The sequence below is a fragment of the Sporothrix brasiliensis genome (assembly GCF_000820605.1).
Source record: "Sporothrix brasiliensis 5110 chromosome Unknown Cont19, whole genome shotgun sequence".
In the NCBI taxonomy this organism is placed as follows: Eukaryota; Fungi; Ascomycota; class Sordariomycetes; order Ophiostomatales; family Ophiostomataceae; genus Sporothrix; species Sporothrix brasiliensis.
The window spans coordinates 3,790,086-3,806,542 of NW_024467138.1; the positions used below are offsets into that span (position 1 = coordinate 3,790,086).

A 16,457-nucleotide genomic window follows, 5' to 3' on the forward strand; every position below is an offset into this window, starting at 1 on the left:
AGCCACGTGGTAGGCAACGTCAGGAATGCCTACACCAGTGTGTTTGTGCGTCCTCAACTTGGCGCGGTGCTGTATGTCGAGGTGACGTCGGGTTCGTAGGCCTGTCTTCAGATAGGCCGTCCCTATCAATCCACCCGATGCAGTGAGACGATGGTCTGTTCGTCGCCCAGCATGGCACCTTCTGCCGCTGCCGGGTCGCGTTGTCGACGCAGCTTTTTCGCACGCCATGCGCGATCGTCCGTTGCCATTGTCTTCGACAGAGACAGGATTGTCGCTTCACGGGTTTGTCTTTCATTCCCCGCTTCTAGACATGCCTCATCGCCAGACACCCGCACGTCGCATCACGTTCTCAAAGGCGTCCCGGTCCACGCCGGCCGTCACGCCCGCTCCGCCGTTGGCCTCCAGCACCATGTCGCGCAGCACATCGTCGGCCACCTCCTCTTTGAGCGTCGCCGCGATCCGTCGCAGGTGCGCTACAGTAATTATGTCACCTGTCGTCGCCGCCGTCGCCGTCGCCGCCGCCGACTGGCCGTGGCCCACAAAGAGATTGAACGCCTCGTCCACTTCCTGGGCCTGCTCGGCCCGCGACGTCCGGTCGGCGCGCGCGCGCATCTGCAGGGCGCAGATGGCCACAAAGGACGGGTAGACGGCAAACCCTTCGTCGTCCGGGTCGAGGATGCCGACAAACTCGCTGAGCTCGGCGCGCGAGGCAGGCGGGATGCCAAGGGCGATGAGGGCGCGGCGCAGATCGCCAATCGGGAGGACGCCGTCCTTTTCGCCGTCCATGGGCTCGGCAAAAAGGCCAAAGGCCTCACGAATCTCGGCCTCTTCCTGCGCGGAGATGTTGTTCTCACGGGCGAGTTTGGAAGGGCGAGGGGCTTTGTCCTTGTCGGCGGCGGTCGCTGAAGAGGAAGCGGCAGACGCCGAGGCTTTGCGTTTGGGAGGCTGGAGAGGGAGGGTATCAGTCAGCATCGATCGTGGGCATGCGCAGGATCCTGGCAGCATACGTACCATGGCTGGTGTTGGAGTGTCAAGGGTGCAGGTTAAGTGACAAGTTACGAAGGTAGGCAAAGGATGGGGTGACGCGCAAATCAAAGAGTGGAGCCGAGAACGGCAACACGCCATCACGTGCCAGATGATTATCTAATTCTGCAGGCAGATTAAATGGTTTGAAATTTTGCAGTGTCCACTGCAAAAAATCTCTTCTTCCTCTTTCAACGACCAAACACGTTCGGTTTCTTGGGTGTGTTGTAAACTATCCCACGCGTTGACGTTGACGTTGCCGTTGCCAACGAGTTGTTTGTAATGACTCTCATGATGGCAGCGGCAACACAAGGTAAGGAGGCATATGCTCATTATGTATTGTCTGGTTTTTTTTTTGGTTTTTTTGTTCTTTTGTTCTTCGTTTTACTTCCTCTTCTCTCATCACAACTACACACCTTCGTACACCCGCTTCTAAAATAGCTAGAGCTTGCCGTTTAAGACAGAATCACCGATTCGCCCCCACAGCGTGCAAGTGTGGACAGTGAAGCAAGATGAAAACGCTGGGTCTTTACTCTTCTTTGAAGGCCTCCGTCTGGGTCGAACCGCCGTCTTTTCTCATAGCTGGCAAGACCGGCCCGCGGAGACATCTATTCCCTCTGTTCCTAATTTCTAACTCTCTTCACTCTTTATGTTTACGTTGACCGTAGCGCGTCTTCCTGCTATGTACACTCTTGTTGCCCTTACTGCCCCGGCTTGGCTGCTCCCGGCGTCTGTCCTGGCGCCCTGACCGGGTCCAGCTGCTCTGGTGCTGGACGCAACGGCCACATGTCACCGTCGGGCGGCAGCGCCAGCAACGGTACGGCCGCCTGCGACGCGGCGTGGCCGGCGGCCGCAGCGGCACGCACAACGTCGGCGGCCGCAAACTGCTCAAACTGCAGGTCGGGGTGCGGCCACTTGTCGCGGCCGCCCGTCGCGGCCGGCAGCACGTACTCAACAGCCGGAAACAAGCTGGGCCACAGTCGTTCCCCGCCTTCGTGCCGGTCTGCCACCATGGCCAGTCGTGTCAGGGCCAGCAGGTTAAAGGTCGAGTAGTGCCAGCTGCGTGTCCGCGCCAGCTCGGCCGGCTGCCGCCCGTCCGCCTCGATGGTTGCCGGGATGTGCGTGTGCGCGGCATGGGCTACTTCCTGGGCGACCTGGTCCGTGTCGCCGACGTACGCAGCAATCGTCGCCACCAGCATGGCCGCAAAGCTGCCGTGGTTGCTGCGCTCGGCGTGCTCGGTCTGTCCAAACGCGCCGTCGACCAGCCACGCGAGGAACGAGCGGTTCCAATCCCGGAAGCCGGCGTCGTCCTCGTCCGTCCACCCGTCTTCTGTGCCTTTTGTGCCTTTTGTGCTCTGCTCGCGCAGCAGGATGGCCGCATCCAAGACGCTGGCGTACGCCTGCGAAAAGTCAATGATGCCAATCGCGCGGCCCGTGTTGACGCCCGGGATCAGCTGTGCATGATCCAGGTTGGGGCGCATGGCCGTGGCTGGGGCCACGAACCAGGTGCGCAGCACGCGCGCCGCGTGTATGGCATACTTGGCATTGCCGGTGTAAAACGAGGCGAGAGCGAGCACGTAGGCCGAGCGAAAGACTTTTTCGACGTAGACGCGGTCGGTGTAGGTCAGGACTTCGGGGTTCTTCTGGCCGTCGCGCTGGATGTAGGGCAAGCCGCCTTCGCTGGCACGCGCCGGGTCGGGCCAGTAGTACGGTGCTTGGCTGACGTAGTCGTGGAGGTTGCCGCTCGGGCCAGCCTTGGCTTTGTCGACGACGGACCACGGCCCTTGGGTCAACCAGCCGTCTGCCTCAGTGGTCAGTTGATCCAGGGCCACACGGAGGGCTGTGTTGCTGTCGTTCTTGTTGTCGTCGTGAAGGTGGGCCTTGATGGCGGCCAGCTCCCGGCCGTCGAGGGTGACCGTTTGGGGTATGTAGGCGGCCATGATCGAAAATACGTCGCAGTGTAGATGGGACAGTTGAGGTATCGAGAGTCAACGGCGGTGGAGAAGAAGTTGCCGATGATATCGGGGAAAGGAACTGGTCGATGGGCTGGCCAGGCGAGGAAGGAGCTACCTTCCGCAGGTGTTTCCCTTTTTGATCATCGCAACACTGCCGTCGACAGGCGGAAGTTCGCCGACATCCGGCCGGTGGACGTTGTCACGGCCTGTGAGACGGCCCGTCGATACACTTCGTCTCTTCTGTCATTTTGTTGCTTTCCTTCGCGTCGGCCTTTCTGTGACAAAGTGGGACACAAACTGCAAGGACGTCTACCAACGACTCTCACTGGTGGGAAAGTTTGACGAAGGTAGAGAGGTGGCTGCTTACCGGGAAGGTGCGAAGCGGAGTAGTTGGAGATTGGCGCACCTGCCAATTAGGAACGGTTGGAGGTGTGTCGGAGCCTATCGGCCACGCCCGCCGATGCCCCACAAAATAGCCCGGTCCATCGGCCCAATCCACCACCGCCTGATATAAGGAACATGTTTATGAACATATCAAGAACATATTCTATATCCACCCATGGCGTGTAAGCCGTCCAAGTGGCGACCACGCAACACCCACTTCCTCGGTCAAGCTCCTCCAGGATCTGAATTTCGTTTGCCTCCTCTTTCTGACAGTAACGATCCTCATTTTCACATTCCGTGGCTGCATTGACATTATGGGACCGTGTGCGGCGTGCGTAACCATCGTACGTTTGTGTCCAAGTGGGCCACATCACCGCCCGCGGCTTTGGCGTGTCCGATGTTTTAAGATGTGTAAAATGGATCCAGACGTAAGACTGATCAACCCCGAGGCAAAAGGACAATGTTCTCCCGGCGCTCCACAGTCCGTTTGGCGCTTGAGGGGACGGAGGGTGTATGAAAGATGGGGCAACTAGTTCAATAGCAAGAACGGACTTTGAGGAGCAAGTGAGCGTGGATTGAGGCATACGTGAGGAGAACCAGCAGCAGACAACAGACTGCGGCTGGCGGACAACGAACAGGAAGACCGAATAACACCGAGTATTAATGAGGAGCGCCGCATGACGAGGAGAGACACGAAGCAAGGTGAAGCCCAAAGAATGGCGCAGGGCTGGCGACGCAGGTGACAGACGACAAAAGACCAAAACACTGGTTGAAAATAGACATAGGAGACAGCAACAAGTGCAAGAGACAGGCTGCTAGTCGCCTTTGTGCGTCTCGCGTCGCACTTTGTACAGCGTCCGTCCGCTGCGCCCGGACGCCGAGAGTTGGAAGAAGAGAAGAAAGGCGCTGTCGAGACGGCGGAATGCCAAAAAGGACGGTAGTTCACTGAGATTGTTCACTGTCCTTCGGTAGTGCAATAAAACACTGACCTATTCTTTGTTGACAAGCCCCTTTTCTTGTCAAACCCCCCTCACTTACCACCAACATCCAGCCAAAAACATCACCAATCATGGCCACAAGCGCTCCCATCGTGGCCACGGCAACAGCATCTTCTTCAAGCTCTGCCTCTGGCATTTTGACGACTCCGCTGTCGACCGCCACGTCTTCGCCGCCGCTGGCCTCGACGCCATTGCCAGCGTCCGTCCAAGTCGACTTCAAGATTCCCAGAGAAGCGTCTCCAGAGACAGCGAACACGGTGTTGCCCTCGCCTCCGTTCTCCACATCCATATCGTCACTGTCGTCGGATTTTCTGGCTGGCCTCTACTCCGAAAATGTGGCCGCCAAGATCTGGCGTGTCGCCGAGTCGTATCTCGCGGCTGAGCCGACCCTCTCCACTTACCCCGAATACATTCCTTCCTCGGGCGAGAACACTGGTCACTACCAGCCGAAACCGGCCGCATTTTGGACGTGTGGGTTCTTTCCGGCAAGTCTGTATTGCATCCTCGAACGAGTCATAAAGTACGGCGTCCCCGGCGGCTCCACCAACAACATGCCCACCGACCAATTTGTGTCCCAGCTCCTGGCCCTCGGCCGCCGCTGGACCGCCCCGCTGCACGCCCAGACCACGCGCACCAACACCCACGACCTCGGCTTCATCGTGCGTGCCCTGCGGATGGACTGGGAGCTGACGGGCGATCTGGTCAGTCTGCGCGGCTACGCGACCGCCGCCGCCAGCCTGGCCACCCGCTTCGACCCCCTCGTCGGTGCCATCCGCAGCTGGGACCGCGCCGTCTCCAAGCGATATGAGATTGCCAATCCAGACCGCAACTTTTTGGTCATTGTCGACAGCATGTGCAACATGGACCTGCTGTTCTATGCGGCCCGGCACACCAACAACCCGCAGCTCGCGGCCCTAGCCACACAGCACGCGCGCACCGTGCTGCGGACGCTCGTGCGGCCGGAGGACGGCTCGACGTGGCACGTGGCCAACCTGGACCCGGCGCTGGCGGGCGGCGTCGTGCAGTACCGGATGACGCACCAGGGGTACGCGGACGGGTCGACGTGGTCGCGGGGCCAGGCGTGGGCGGTGCTGGGGTTCGCGCAGACGTACGGGTGGACGGCGCTGCCCGAGTTTTTGGCGGCGACGCGGCGCGTGGCGGATTGTTTTCTGCAGCGGCTGGACGCGTCGCCGGCGGCGTCGCACACGTATGTGCCGCTGTGGGACTTTGACGCGCCCGTGGCCGACGACGCGGACCAGCAGGACAGCAACGGCCAGCCGCTGCGGGACACGTCGGCCGGCATGGTTGCCGCCAACGGGCTGTTGCTGCTGCACCAGGCGCTGGAGCGGGACGGTGCTGAGCGCGAAAGGAAGGGTGCCAAGGATGCCAAGCGTGAGTACGACGGCCGGTATCTCGTGGCGGCGCTGCGGATCGCGCACGACACGCTGGGCTACTCGCTGGACCGCGAGGATGCGGCTGCATTCACGGTCGACAGCGCCACGGGCGCCATTCATGTTCCAGCCGGCTCGTGGGACGCCATCTTGCGCCACTCGACCGCCAACAACAACCGATATGCCTTGGTGCGGTACTCTGATACGGGTCTGGTGTATGCCGACTACTACTTCCTCGAGTTTGGCAATCAACTGCTGCGGATGGGACTCCAGGTCGCGCCTAGGTAGATGAGACTTTGGTCGGGAGAAGAAGCAACGCCGGTGCCAAGATGCGATGGCTTTTTCGTGTTCAAATAACAAAACAAAAAAATACCAAGTCCTGAGAGATCCAATTGTCCAAAAGAAAACAGTCAAAAAGTGCCAATGCTTCATGGTTTGTAGTCGTCAAAAAATTATTCATTATATACATTATGAGGCCCCCGGTCTCGTAGATTATCGCAGTAAAAAACTGGCGTCGTTGCGCATCATCACACGCTCCATATCCAAAAACTGGTTGCCCAGCAGCAGGTGCGACATGGCCGCAAACTCGTCCTCCTCGTCTATTCCAGGTTGTTGTTGTTGTTGATGCTGCTGTGGTTGCTGTGTATGTTGCGGGTGCTGTGGGTATTGAGGGGGTGGAGGTTGCGGTGGGTGTTGGTGCGGATGCTGTGGGGGTGGTTGGTGTTGATGTTGCTGATGTGGGTGTTGCTGTTGCTGCTGGTGCTGGTGGTGTAGAGGATGTTGGTGGTGGGGATGCTGCTGTGCCACCATGTCCATGTTGAATACGTTGGCAGCTGTCGCCGGTGTCCCAGGCACCATCCGCACATTCGACACATTGGCCGACACGGGTCCGCCGCGCATACTTCCGTAGCCCATGATGCTGGCATCTGGGCCGTTGTTCACTGGCGACGTCAACGGGCCAGCGGACGTCATGGCCGGCATCGGCGTCATGGCGGGCGTCCGACTTGCCACAGACGCTGGAACAGGGTTTTGCAGGATGCTCGCAATCTCGACACCGCCGCCATGTATCACGCTGGGGCTGCGCAGGTGGGAGGCCGCCGAGGACGAAAGACCCGAGGGCGTCGAGGTCGACGCTGCAACCCCCACCGCAGCGGCGGTGTCTAGCGCATCATGCGCATTAGGAGACGGCTTTATCTTGAAAAGACCCTCCATTGTGGATGTCGACAGCAGCGCAATCATCTCGTCCACGGCCAACAAGGGGGTGTTGATGTCGGCACCAATGGCCGTTGCCTTTTGGTGCAGCGACCGCAGCCGGGCGGCGTACAGGGCGGCGAGGTCGAGCGGCTGCCGCCAGCGCTTGGTCTCATCAGCAGGAGGCGGCGCACCATCGTTGTCTCTGCTTTGCTCGCCAGTCATATTGTTCATGCTGTCGCCACTCTCCTCCTCGTCCGGAACGCAGTACCCATTCCACCGCACCGATATGTTGTCGAGACTTTCGAGGAGCGCAAAGAAGGAGGGCGGGGTGTCGTCTGCCGACGAAGACGATGTTGAGGACAAGGTGGGCACGCCCGATGTCGTCGTGCCGCCACCGCCGCCAGGCAAGGCCGTCCTGCTGATGTGGCCGTGTACGAGGACAAACCGTGCAGCCACAAAGAGGCAGAACGCAAATTGCCCACAGGCCAGTCCGCCGACATAGCGCAGGTACTTTTGCGAGATGGCCACCATGTCGGCCACAGCCTGCTCACACGTTTCGGCACTGCAGACGCTGGGCAGGCTCGGGCGGACAAGGCTGGACCATTGCGGCGGTGGGTAGGCGATGTGCTGGTGGAGGAGGATCATGCTGGCGAGGTGGCTCAGGTGGCTCAGAGTCAAATTTGGGTCGATTTTGAGCGAGACGTGCCAGTCCGACCACTGTGGCGGTAGGTGCATCTTCCAGTGCACAAGGCGCAGATCGAGCTCCTTGAAGCGGGTCAGCCAGGCGTTCATGGCGGCGCGGTCTTCGGCGCCCACACCTGCCCCTGCCCCTGAAGCAGTAACAGTTTCGCCCAAGGAAGGCGCCGGCGGCGGTTGCCGTGCATAAAACGCCGAGACATGGCTCAGGTGCTCTGTTGCCTCGATACAATATGCGAGAGCGCCAAGTTTGTTGGTGTTGGCGGCCGGTGCCGAAGAAGAGCTGCCGCCGCCGCCGCCGCCGCCAGATGTGGCAGACGGACCCGAGGACGTCGTGCCGTCGCGGGCGGTCACGGGGCTTGCCATGGGATGGTGTGTGTTGCCGTAGTAGTATTCTGGGGATTGGTGGAAGGCGGTGGTGATCGTGGATGGGGCGGCCATGCTTCCTATCGCTTTGCCGCCGCCCTCGTTTTCTCGGCTGTCCCAGAGGGCAAAGTACGGTGTCGTGACAGTCTCTTCGCGGGCCCAGAAACCGCCACTGCAGGGGAGGCGCCTGTGTGCATCGGTTGCCGTGAGATTCGGTAGCCATCTGGTAGACGGGATAAATGTGTCAGAGTTATGCTCATAAATACACAATTTTTGAAGCCTAAAAAAGAGGACGCTTACCCTGCAGAGATGGACGAGATACGGTCCAGGAAAAAGACGCCCCAGAAGATTCGCCGACGCTCCTCGGCTTCCGTCCAGTCACGGGCACCGTCAAAGAGAGCACCTGGCTTGACGAGCGGCGTTGGACGAGCAAAGGCGTCGTCTGGCTCGACAGTCAGCTGGAGAAAGACGACCTCCCGCGTCAAGGCAGCCACAATGGGCCACGCCTTGGCAATCAGGCCACTGCCCATCTAGAGTCAAGAGTTAGCAACAGAACAAGGGGGAACGAAAAGATCGTAACGAGGACAAAAAGAACAACAACGTACATAGTCAAAGGCGAGAAAGATGAGGGCCTGGGTGTTGATAAAGGACAGGCCGTCGAGGGCATTGAGCTGGACGGCGCGGCGGGAGAGGCGGATCTGGCGGGCGACGTGGCGGCTTTTGAGGCCAAAGGGGCCAAAATCGACGTACTTGATGGACATGGCAATGATGGCATGGATCAAGACGGCGCGGCGGCGGCGTTCGCGGGGGTCGTCGAGGAGAGCGCGAAAGCGCGTCGGGTGGAGGATGGGGACCCAGTGGTGGACGGTCTGAAAATGGGCCTCGACAATGGCTTTGAGTAGAGGAAGGGCAGGTAGAGGGGGTATCCAAGCGTGGTCAAGCGAGGACGAGGAGGCGTTGGAATCGTCGTCGTCGGAGATGTCGTGGTCGCCGTTCCTCCGGGCGCGCCTCCGGTGGTGGTATGGCGGGTCGTCGAGGAAGAGGTACTGCGGGCGGCCGTGGCCAGCGCGGCTCGCACCCTGGTGGTTTTCGTTGTCGTCATCGTCGTCATCGTCGTCATCGCCATCCGCGTCGTCACCGCCGCTCCCGTTCTGATCGAGACGACGGCGCTTGCGCGACTGTGACACGCCGGACCGCTGCCGTGACCGTCCGTGGTTACTGGCCGACGACTCGGGCGAAGAGGCACTGCTGTTGCCATTGCCATTGGCTCCTGCACCGCCCGACACACCGCCTGCATGTGCGTATGCACTCAACCTGGCATGACCAGAAGAGGGGCCACCGGCGCCGGCGAGTCCCGGCGTAAAGGGCGACGGCAGCTGGCCGATGTCGAGGTCGAGAAAGGCCAAGTGCGGCTTCTTGTTGCCGGTGCTGTCCAGGAAGAGCCTCTCAAGGAATTCTGTCAATGTGAGCTGTGAGTCTGGGCACAAAAACCACAGTCACCAAGAGTGCAAAACGGCTCACCCAACCGGCGGCTCAAGGTGTCGACGACACCGGCCTTGAGCCCGGGCTTCTGTTTGGAGACATAGAGACATTCGCAGCCTATGCAAGTCAGTCGGGGCTCTGTGTAAGAGGCTGTTTGGGCCCGATACGACCAAGTGGCGAACTTGGCGGGAGCTGGGGACGGTCTATCGGATGCGATGCATGAGCTTCACCTCATGGCCACCGACGAGCACCCACCTAGTCGAATGCATTGCGCACAGCTGGGCGTCTCGCGAGAACATCGCGACTTGCGTTTCCGGCAAGACAGACAGGCCGGCAGGTCGTCGGGCGGCGGAGAGTCGTCGTCGGGCGGGTCGGCCGGGCGCACACCGGTGCCGCTAGTAAGCGGCTGGGGGGGTGCGTCCATGGGGAAATGGGGGACGGGAGAGGGTGAGGAGAGAAAAGGAAAAGGGGACGACGAGGTTGTCAACGGGAGAATGACGCCCGGCGGGGCAAAGGAGTGGCGCCTGGTGGAAATGGTCAAAATGCGAGGGACAGCTGAGAGACAGAAGGCAGGAACGATGACGGGACAGGAAAAAAAGGCAATTGCACCTCAAATTGGCGACGAGGAAAGAGCGATCGCGGGTGTGCCGCAGAACGAGGCGTGCAGCCCGCTAGTCGCGGCTTCCCCCAGTGTTTCCTCAAAGCGTGGCGGGCGGAATCCTTTGCGCGGAAAGAGCGAAGTTCAAAGCGCCAATACAACGTTAGTCTCTCCACAGCACCCCAATACTCCAAAGTCCAAAGAAACATTGTCGCATCCGGGGTTTGCTGATCCTGCGCAAGCCTGACCTTTCCAGAAATGGTATTCTCGTATTGGAGTTATGCCGGGGGTTCGTTACTGAGGAGTCCCGAGTACACAGACGGAGTACGGGTTGTTTACCAGCTTATCTACGGGATGTAATTCTTTGTTAGAACTCTGGGCTTCGGAAACAGGCAAAGCTTGCGTTGTGATAGAGTGGTAAACTGCCAATCGCAGGCCGCGTCAACGAGATCCCTAGAGATGCGGTGGTGGGCGGTGTGGCCATTGGGCCCGCCTCGGCACGATGAAGCTGTCCCTGGACCGAGGTGCTGGCGCCCACCGACCAAGCCCGACGACACGCCGTACGACAGCATTGATATGGGCCGGACTGTCGCCGATAACAAGGCTTTGCTCGACAGCATCACGCGCAAGAATCTGCTAGACGGTATGAAAATGCATTGCCGTGGAGAGCTGAACCTCATCGGCAAGGGCATCATGGCGCGGCTGAACTCCTACGTCGCCATCAACGAGGCTGACGAGATGCCCAAGTCGGATGAGGACAGCGTCTGGACGGGCTCCAACGACTGGGACCCGTGGGTGCGCAACAGGTACTGGGAGAGGAGCACCATTGCGGCACCCACACAGTGTATCGTCGACGTCGCGAACCGCTCGCTCAACAAGGCAAATCCCTGGGTTCCAGCCCAGCTCGATCAGATGCCGCAGGTTGTCCCGCACGTCATGTTCTGGTACTGTGACGCACAGTGCTATCTGCCAAAAGAGGAGCGGCCGGCGCGCCCGATCCGAGGCTAGCCAGCGTGGACTGTTACGGGGTGTGTTTATATGTCTTTACAATATATCAAAATGTATAAACGATGTCAATGCTTCTGAGTCGTTAAAGATGGCTACTTGAGAGACGCTCATAAATCAAAACAGCCAAAATTCAAGAGCACCAAAGAGTACAGAACACAAAACGCTGCGCTTCGTCCGTTTACTTCTTCCAACGCCTGTGGTAACTATCATTCGTCTTTCAGGGGTGGGTAGTCTCCTTGGCCTCCTTGGACGCAGGGGCGCCCACCTCGGCCACGTCTGCTGCTTCTGCCACCTCGACCACCTCTGCTTCCCCTCGCGCATCGTCTTCGCGCAGCTTGCCGTCGCCGGGCGCCAGCGCGGCGCCGTCAAAGAGCTGGGCGACCTCCTCGAGGCTCAGGTTCTTGGTCTCCGGGTAGAAGAAGAAGACAATGGCAAAGTTGCTGACGAGCACGGCGCACCAGACAATGTAGTAGCGCCAGCCGATGGCGGCGAGGCCGACGGGGTTCGTGTAGCTGCTAAAGATGTTGGCGGCGGCGTCGCACAGGCTCGAGAGCACAAAGGCCTTGGCGCGCAGCTCAAAGGGCGCGACCTCGGCGACGTACGAGTTGAGCATGCAGCCGGGCATCTTGTAGAAGAAGCCAAACAAGAAGGTGGCAAACAGCGTCGTGCGGCTCAGGGCGTCGTTGGCGTAGTTGATGCCCGTGTTGACGCCGGTGCAGACGGTCAGGAGCAGGAACGCAACAAACATGCCGCCGAGGCCCACGAGCCACATGGGGCGGCGGCCGATGCGGTCGACAAACAGGCTGAAAAAGTTGCCCCAGACCCAGCCGTTGATGGTGATGCCGCCGTTGAGCTCGAGCTGCGTCTTGGGGTTCGTGATGCCGATGGAATTAAAGACTAGATGAATATAGTAACTGAGCAGCGCGTTTCCGCACCACTGGATGATGAAGCCGGACGTCACGACGATGAACAGCCGGTAGCGGTTGGCGGCGGTGCGGATCCACTCGGACCAGGCGGACGTGGACTGGGCGCGCTCGGCCTCGATGGCGGCCTCGATCTCGGCCATTTCGTACTGCAGCAGGCGCGACGACTCGTCGCCCTCGGCGTGGTACTTGGCCAGGATCTGGTAGGCTTCCTGGGTGCGGCCCTGGTGCACGAGCCAGCGGGGCGACTCGGGCATCACAAAGGCCATGCAGAGCTGGAAGGTGGACGAGAGGGCCTGCAGCAGCGACGGCAGGCGCCAGGACCACGAGGACATGCCCAGAAAAGCAGTGCCATAGGTAATCCAGGCGGCCATGATCTGGCCGAGCGAGCCCGTGGAGTTCTGCACGCCAATGACGGTGGTGCGCTGGGTGGGGTGGGCGAGCTCGGATGCGAGCACAGGGCAGGCGGTGTTCTGGATGGTGTTGCCGAAGCCGATAAGAACGCGGGCGACGACGAACATGGGGTAGTTGACGGCGGCGGCCTGCAGGGCGACGCCCACCAACAAAATAGACGAGCCGATGACAATGGGCCAGCGGCGGCCGTAGCGCTGCATGAGCGGCGCGGCAATCACCAGAGCGCCGAGCTGGCCGTAGCGGGTGCCGCTCGTGATGGTGCCGAGACGAGTGCCCTTGGGGTGGCCCATGGCGTCCTGCCAGCTCTCGAGGCTTTGCAAGCCGTTGAGCATGGAGCCATCGTAGCCGTTGGTGATGTCGCAGACGATGCAGCCCAGCAGCAAGATGTTGAGCATGCGCAGGTTGGGGTAGTGCCACCAGAAGCGGTCGCGGGTGTCAGTGTCGCGCAAGACAACGCCGTCGCCGTGGACGCCACGGACGGCTGTCTTGTCGACGTGGAACATGCTGTGCGGAGGGTGTGGTGATGGAGGACGTGGGTGAGATGCAAAAAGAGGAAAGAAGAGTTGCCAGAGTTAAGGCATCAAGAAGAGATATTGCTCGTGATGAGCGACTCGTTTGTCATGCCTGATATCAACGTCAAACAAAAAAAATGAAGACATCGGACGACGGTTAATGCCCGACTTATAGATATTCAATGCTCGTATCCGAATGCCCAGATCGCTCAGCCCCCGTATGCTCACAAAGCACGATGCAGCTGGTCAAGCCAACCACGCGCGTTGCTCACACATATGTGCACCCACTCTTTAGGTGGTATGCGTGAGGCGTTGCCGCACTCCGTATAGATTTCCGCCGTCGCCGTATCTGTGGCTTGGCTTTGGGGGTTTGGGGTTTGGGTTGTGGCCTGCAGTGCGGCTGTTTCGTGATCGCCCACACAACGACAACACCAAGACTGCCGGCCCTGGCTATTGGTCACCCTTTCGCGCATGCACGGCCTTTGCCAGCCAGGTGAAGCATTGTCCCGTAAGCCGTCGAAGGGGGTGGACAGAACAAGGACAGAAGACGGAAGATTCAGATGAGGAGACGAAGAGATGCAGAGAGATGGAGGGAGGGGGCGTGTGAACAGCGATCGCAATGTGGTGGTGATGTAAACAGAACCGCGGCAGAACGAAACAAACGCACCGAAACATCCACATCGCCACATGGATCGGCGTGGAGAATCTGGGGTAAAGAAACGAAAAGGGTCAAATCTCCATCATCAATCAAAAGGACGACGTCCAAATTATGGAGAACAGGGCAGAGAGGGGCGTGAAGCGAAGTCCAGAAGGAGGGGAAAGAACCAGGCTGCTGGGGAGAGCCAGGACGGCGTGCAGGCAAGAACGACCGGCAGCCACCAAACCGAGCAGCGAAGTGGACAAGAAGAAGGCGAACGAACGGAAAGTGCGACGCAGCGGCGGTTCGGTAGAGCGCTTGCCCGCTCAGCACTGACAGCGGGCATCGGCGCTGCATGCCCGACGGATCAGGGGCTCGGCTGCTAACTTTAGGGTTTGTTAGCGCAGTGGGGTTTGACGATACCACCACACGGCACTCCGAGGAGAGACACCAACGGCCTCGTGGATCTCATGCGTATTGCATCGACGACGCGTGTTTGTACGTACTTTGAATACTCCGACGCGCTTCCCCTCCAAATCCCCACGCCCCATCGCCAGCCTCGCCACCACACTTCCCTAGGCCCAGTCTTTTCCCCAGGACGAAGAGATTGGCTCTGACGTTGGCGTCTGTCGATAGCGTCTGGTGATGGCGTGCGTCGTCCGGGGTACGGGTAGATGGACGCAGATTGGTGGACAAACTCGTGCGGCGCAAATCAGATGGTCGTTGGACGTGGTGGCGTCCTCGGCTCTCCTCAAAATCTGGGGCGGAAAAAGCAGTCTCCGTCGGTGGACGCAGCAACCTGGGGAAGAAAGACGAGGCAGATGGGGAATGGGAAATGGGCAAGGTGAGTCGTGCCGGACCTGGACCTGCGTTCTGTTGCCGTCTTGATCTTCCTACTTGGTATGTTCGTGTTTCTCATGTCCCAGGTCTAGCTCGACTTGCTGCTCGCACAGAAACATGAATTCCTTGACGAAACAGTTGCCAGTTGCTGTATTGGTATCTCAATGTGTTCTTCGCACGTGAATTTCTTCTTCTTCTGCTCGCAACCACCAGGGCTCCTCCCATACTCTCGTGTGCCACTTATACAACGCCAATCGGCCGTGGTGTCCACTCGCCAGAGTATCGTGTCCACCGTGGATTGCGTGATGCAAATTCAGGCTCAGGTGCTGCCGCCCTGTCGTCGTCCTCAGCCATGACCACTTCATTCTCTGCCGCTTCTTCGTCGCGGGCTTCCTCTGGCGGTTCATCTTCCTCGTCGGCTCCAGGCTCTGCCATATTTCCGTCGTTCTCCTGGCCCACCACATCCCCCTCATCACCCCCTTCGTACAAAGCCTGCCGACTTTGAGCCATGGCTGCCCGCATGGCCTCCAAGTTGAGATTTCCCGTTGTCCAGCAAGCCGGGCCAGCCGGGCCAGCCGACGGCTTTGTTGCACGCGCTGCCGTTGCCAGGCTTGCCAGATGTGCACTTGCTGGCTGTAAAGTCTCTTCTGCATTGTCCTTTGCCTCTGCCCGTGTCGTCCTCGGCCCTGTATCTGTAGCTGCCGCACTCTTCTTGTCGTCGTCTCGACGAAGAAGCCTCCGTGACAATCGTATACACCGCAGTGCGCGGCTCTTTGTGTGAGCTTCATTGTCGCCCTCCTTGCCGTCGCCTTCGGCACCAATCACTGCCAAGGCCGCCAGAACCTCCGCCTCGCCCCACGTCTCGACCAGCGAGGCAGGAATGGCAGTGTCGGGGTCGTCGTTGTCGACGTATGCGAGCAGCGTTGTGTGGAGAGAGGTTTCAGTGTCCGTGGTCGCCTCTGTCACTGCCGCCGCCGACACGGCTCTGGCTCCACCAACGTCAGATTCGTCCTCCATGTGCGCCCAGTAGTACCCCCAGATCCACGCCAAGGCCTGTCGAGCCGCCACCCGCAGCCGCCGCAACGCTGGCAGTGCCTCGTGCGTCGCCTGGTGGCGGAGCTCGACGAAGCCGGGCGGCAGGCCGATGGCCTGCGCGAGGCCGTGCATGGAGAGCTTGCGGGCGCGGTCCTGCTGCCCGTCGAGGAGGCCGGTGACGAAGCGGGAGAAGGCGGCGGCGTAGGTGGCGCGGGCGGCGTAGGCAGCTGAGCCCGCCACCGCGCCCGTCCTCGAGCCTGCCGAGGCCTCTGCCGACGCGCAAGGCGCATCAGCCAACACGGCCGCCATCAACAACGCCGTCGACTCCACCATGTGTGGACAGTGCCCCCGCTGCATCCATACGGCAACCCGCGCAACAGCCGCATGCTGAGCGGCCTCGACGTCCCGGGCCGCCGCGCTTGATCCTGCCCTGGTCTCGCCGTCGAGGGCGGGATAGAATTGGCGGCGGACGGCGAGCAGTTCGCGGCGGTCGCGCCACGGCGTAAAGATGTACTGGACCATGATCTTCCCTGCCGAGTAACGCAACCGGCGATGAGAAGAAGTATAAAATAAGGCTGTCGTGTTGCCAGTCGCCGTAAGGCTGTAAAGTCGTGAAGCTCGATGTGAGTTGAAGTGCGCTGTGAATCTAAAATTTCACGTGTTTTGTGCGCTAACGTTGGGCGAGAATGCGCTGTAAGAAGGGCCAACCATGACAGTGTCGTCGACACGACGTTTTTACTTTACCGAATCACATCCAAAATCTCAAATATCGAGGTGTACATATTACATCTTAGGATTTTAACAGAAATAAAATACATTTAGTAAATATATTCGACAGAGATGTATCTTGGTGCCTCACGTTATGTGCCGATGCCACTGGCTCTTTCCTCGATTTTTTGCATACACTCCTGCCTCTGACGATTTTTTCCTCAATTTTCTCCCCACGCGGAAGGGACCCACTTTGACTCACCAAATGCTGGAGGCCCGTCAACGTCCCTTCT

The 16,457-nt window shown here is 59.7% G+C and overlaps 7 protein-coding genes across 7 annotated transcripts; 1 reads left to right on the forward strand and 6 right to left on the reverse strand.

Moving 5' to 3' along the window:
• Nucleotides 1-315: 315 nt before the first annotated feature.
• Nucleotides 316-1,014, reverse strand: SPBR_00995 (uncharacterized protein; the record flags this gene model as incomplete). The annotated part of the gene is made up of 2 exons (XM_040759314.1): nucleotides 316-902; nucleotides 1,008-1,014. 2 exons carry the CDS (start codon nucleotides 1,012-1,014, stop codon nucleotides 316-318), a joined length of 594 nt encoding a protein of 197 aa, XP_040618849.1.
• Nucleotides 1,015-1,724: 710 nt separating this feature from the next.
• SPBR_00703 (uncharacterized protein) lies at nucleotides 1,725-2,963 on the reverse strand (the record flags this gene model as incomplete). The annotated part of the gene is made up of 1 exon (XM_040759022.1): nucleotides 1,725-2,963. One exon carries the CDS (start codon nucleotides 2,961-2,963, stop codon nucleotides 1,725-1,727), a length of 1,239 nt encoding a protein of 412 aa, XP_040618850.1.
• Nucleotides 2,964-4,431: 1,468 nt separating this feature from the next.
• On the forward strand, nucleotides 4,432-6,039 carry SPBR_00506 (unsaturated glucuronyl hydrolase; the record flags this gene model as incomplete). Its single annotated transcript, XM_040758825.1, has 1 exon — nucleotides 4,432-6,039. The coding sequence occupies one exon, from the start codon at nucleotides 4,432-4,434 to the stop codon at nucleotides 6,037-6,039; it is 1,608 nt and encodes a 535-aa protein (XP_040618851.1).
• A 204-nt stretch (nucleotides 6,040-6,243) lies between these two features.
• On the reverse strand, nucleotides 6,244-9,913 carry SPBR_00087 (uncharacterized protein; the record flags this gene model as incomplete). Its single annotated transcript, XM_040758407.1, has 5 exons — nucleotides 6,244-8,179; nucleotides 8,308-8,537; nucleotides 8,613-9,463; nucleotides 9,529-9,606; nucleotides 9,745-9,913. 5 exons carry the CDS (start codon nucleotides 9,911-9,913, stop codon nucleotides 6,244-6,246), a joined length of 3,264 nt encoding a protein of 1,087 aa, XP_040618852.1.
• A 521-nt stretch (nucleotides 9,914-10,434) lies between these two features.
• SPBR_01088 (uncharacterized protein) lies at nucleotides 10,435-10,914 on the reverse strand (the record flags this gene model as incomplete). The annotated part of the gene is made up of 2 exons (XM_040759406.1): nucleotides 10,435-10,720; nucleotides 10,802-10,914. The coding sequence occupies 2 exons, from the start codon at nucleotides 10,912-10,914 to the stop codon at nucleotides 10,435-10,437; spliced, it is 399 nt and encodes a 132-aa protein (XP_040618853.1).
• A 398-nt stretch (nucleotides 10,915-11,312) lies between these two features.
• Nucleotides 11,313-12,935, reverse strand: SPBR_00495 (sugar transporter; the record flags this gene model as incomplete). The annotated part of the gene is made up of 1 exon (XM_040758814.1): nucleotides 11,313-12,935. One exon carries the CDS (start codon nucleotides 12,933-12,935, stop codon nucleotides 11,313-11,315), a length of 1,623 nt encoding a protein of 540 aa, XP_040618854.1.
• A 1,726-nt stretch (nucleotides 12,936-14,661) lies between these two features.
• SPBR_00655 (uncharacterized protein) lies at nucleotides 14,662-15,978 on the reverse strand (the record flags this gene model as incomplete). Its single annotated transcript, XM_040758974.1, has 1 exon — nucleotides 14,662-15,978. One exon carries the CDS (start codon nucleotides 15,976-15,978, stop codon nucleotides 14,662-14,664), a length of 1,317 nt encoding a protein of 438 aa, XP_040618855.1.
• Nucleotides 15,979-16,457: the final 479 nt, after the last annotated feature.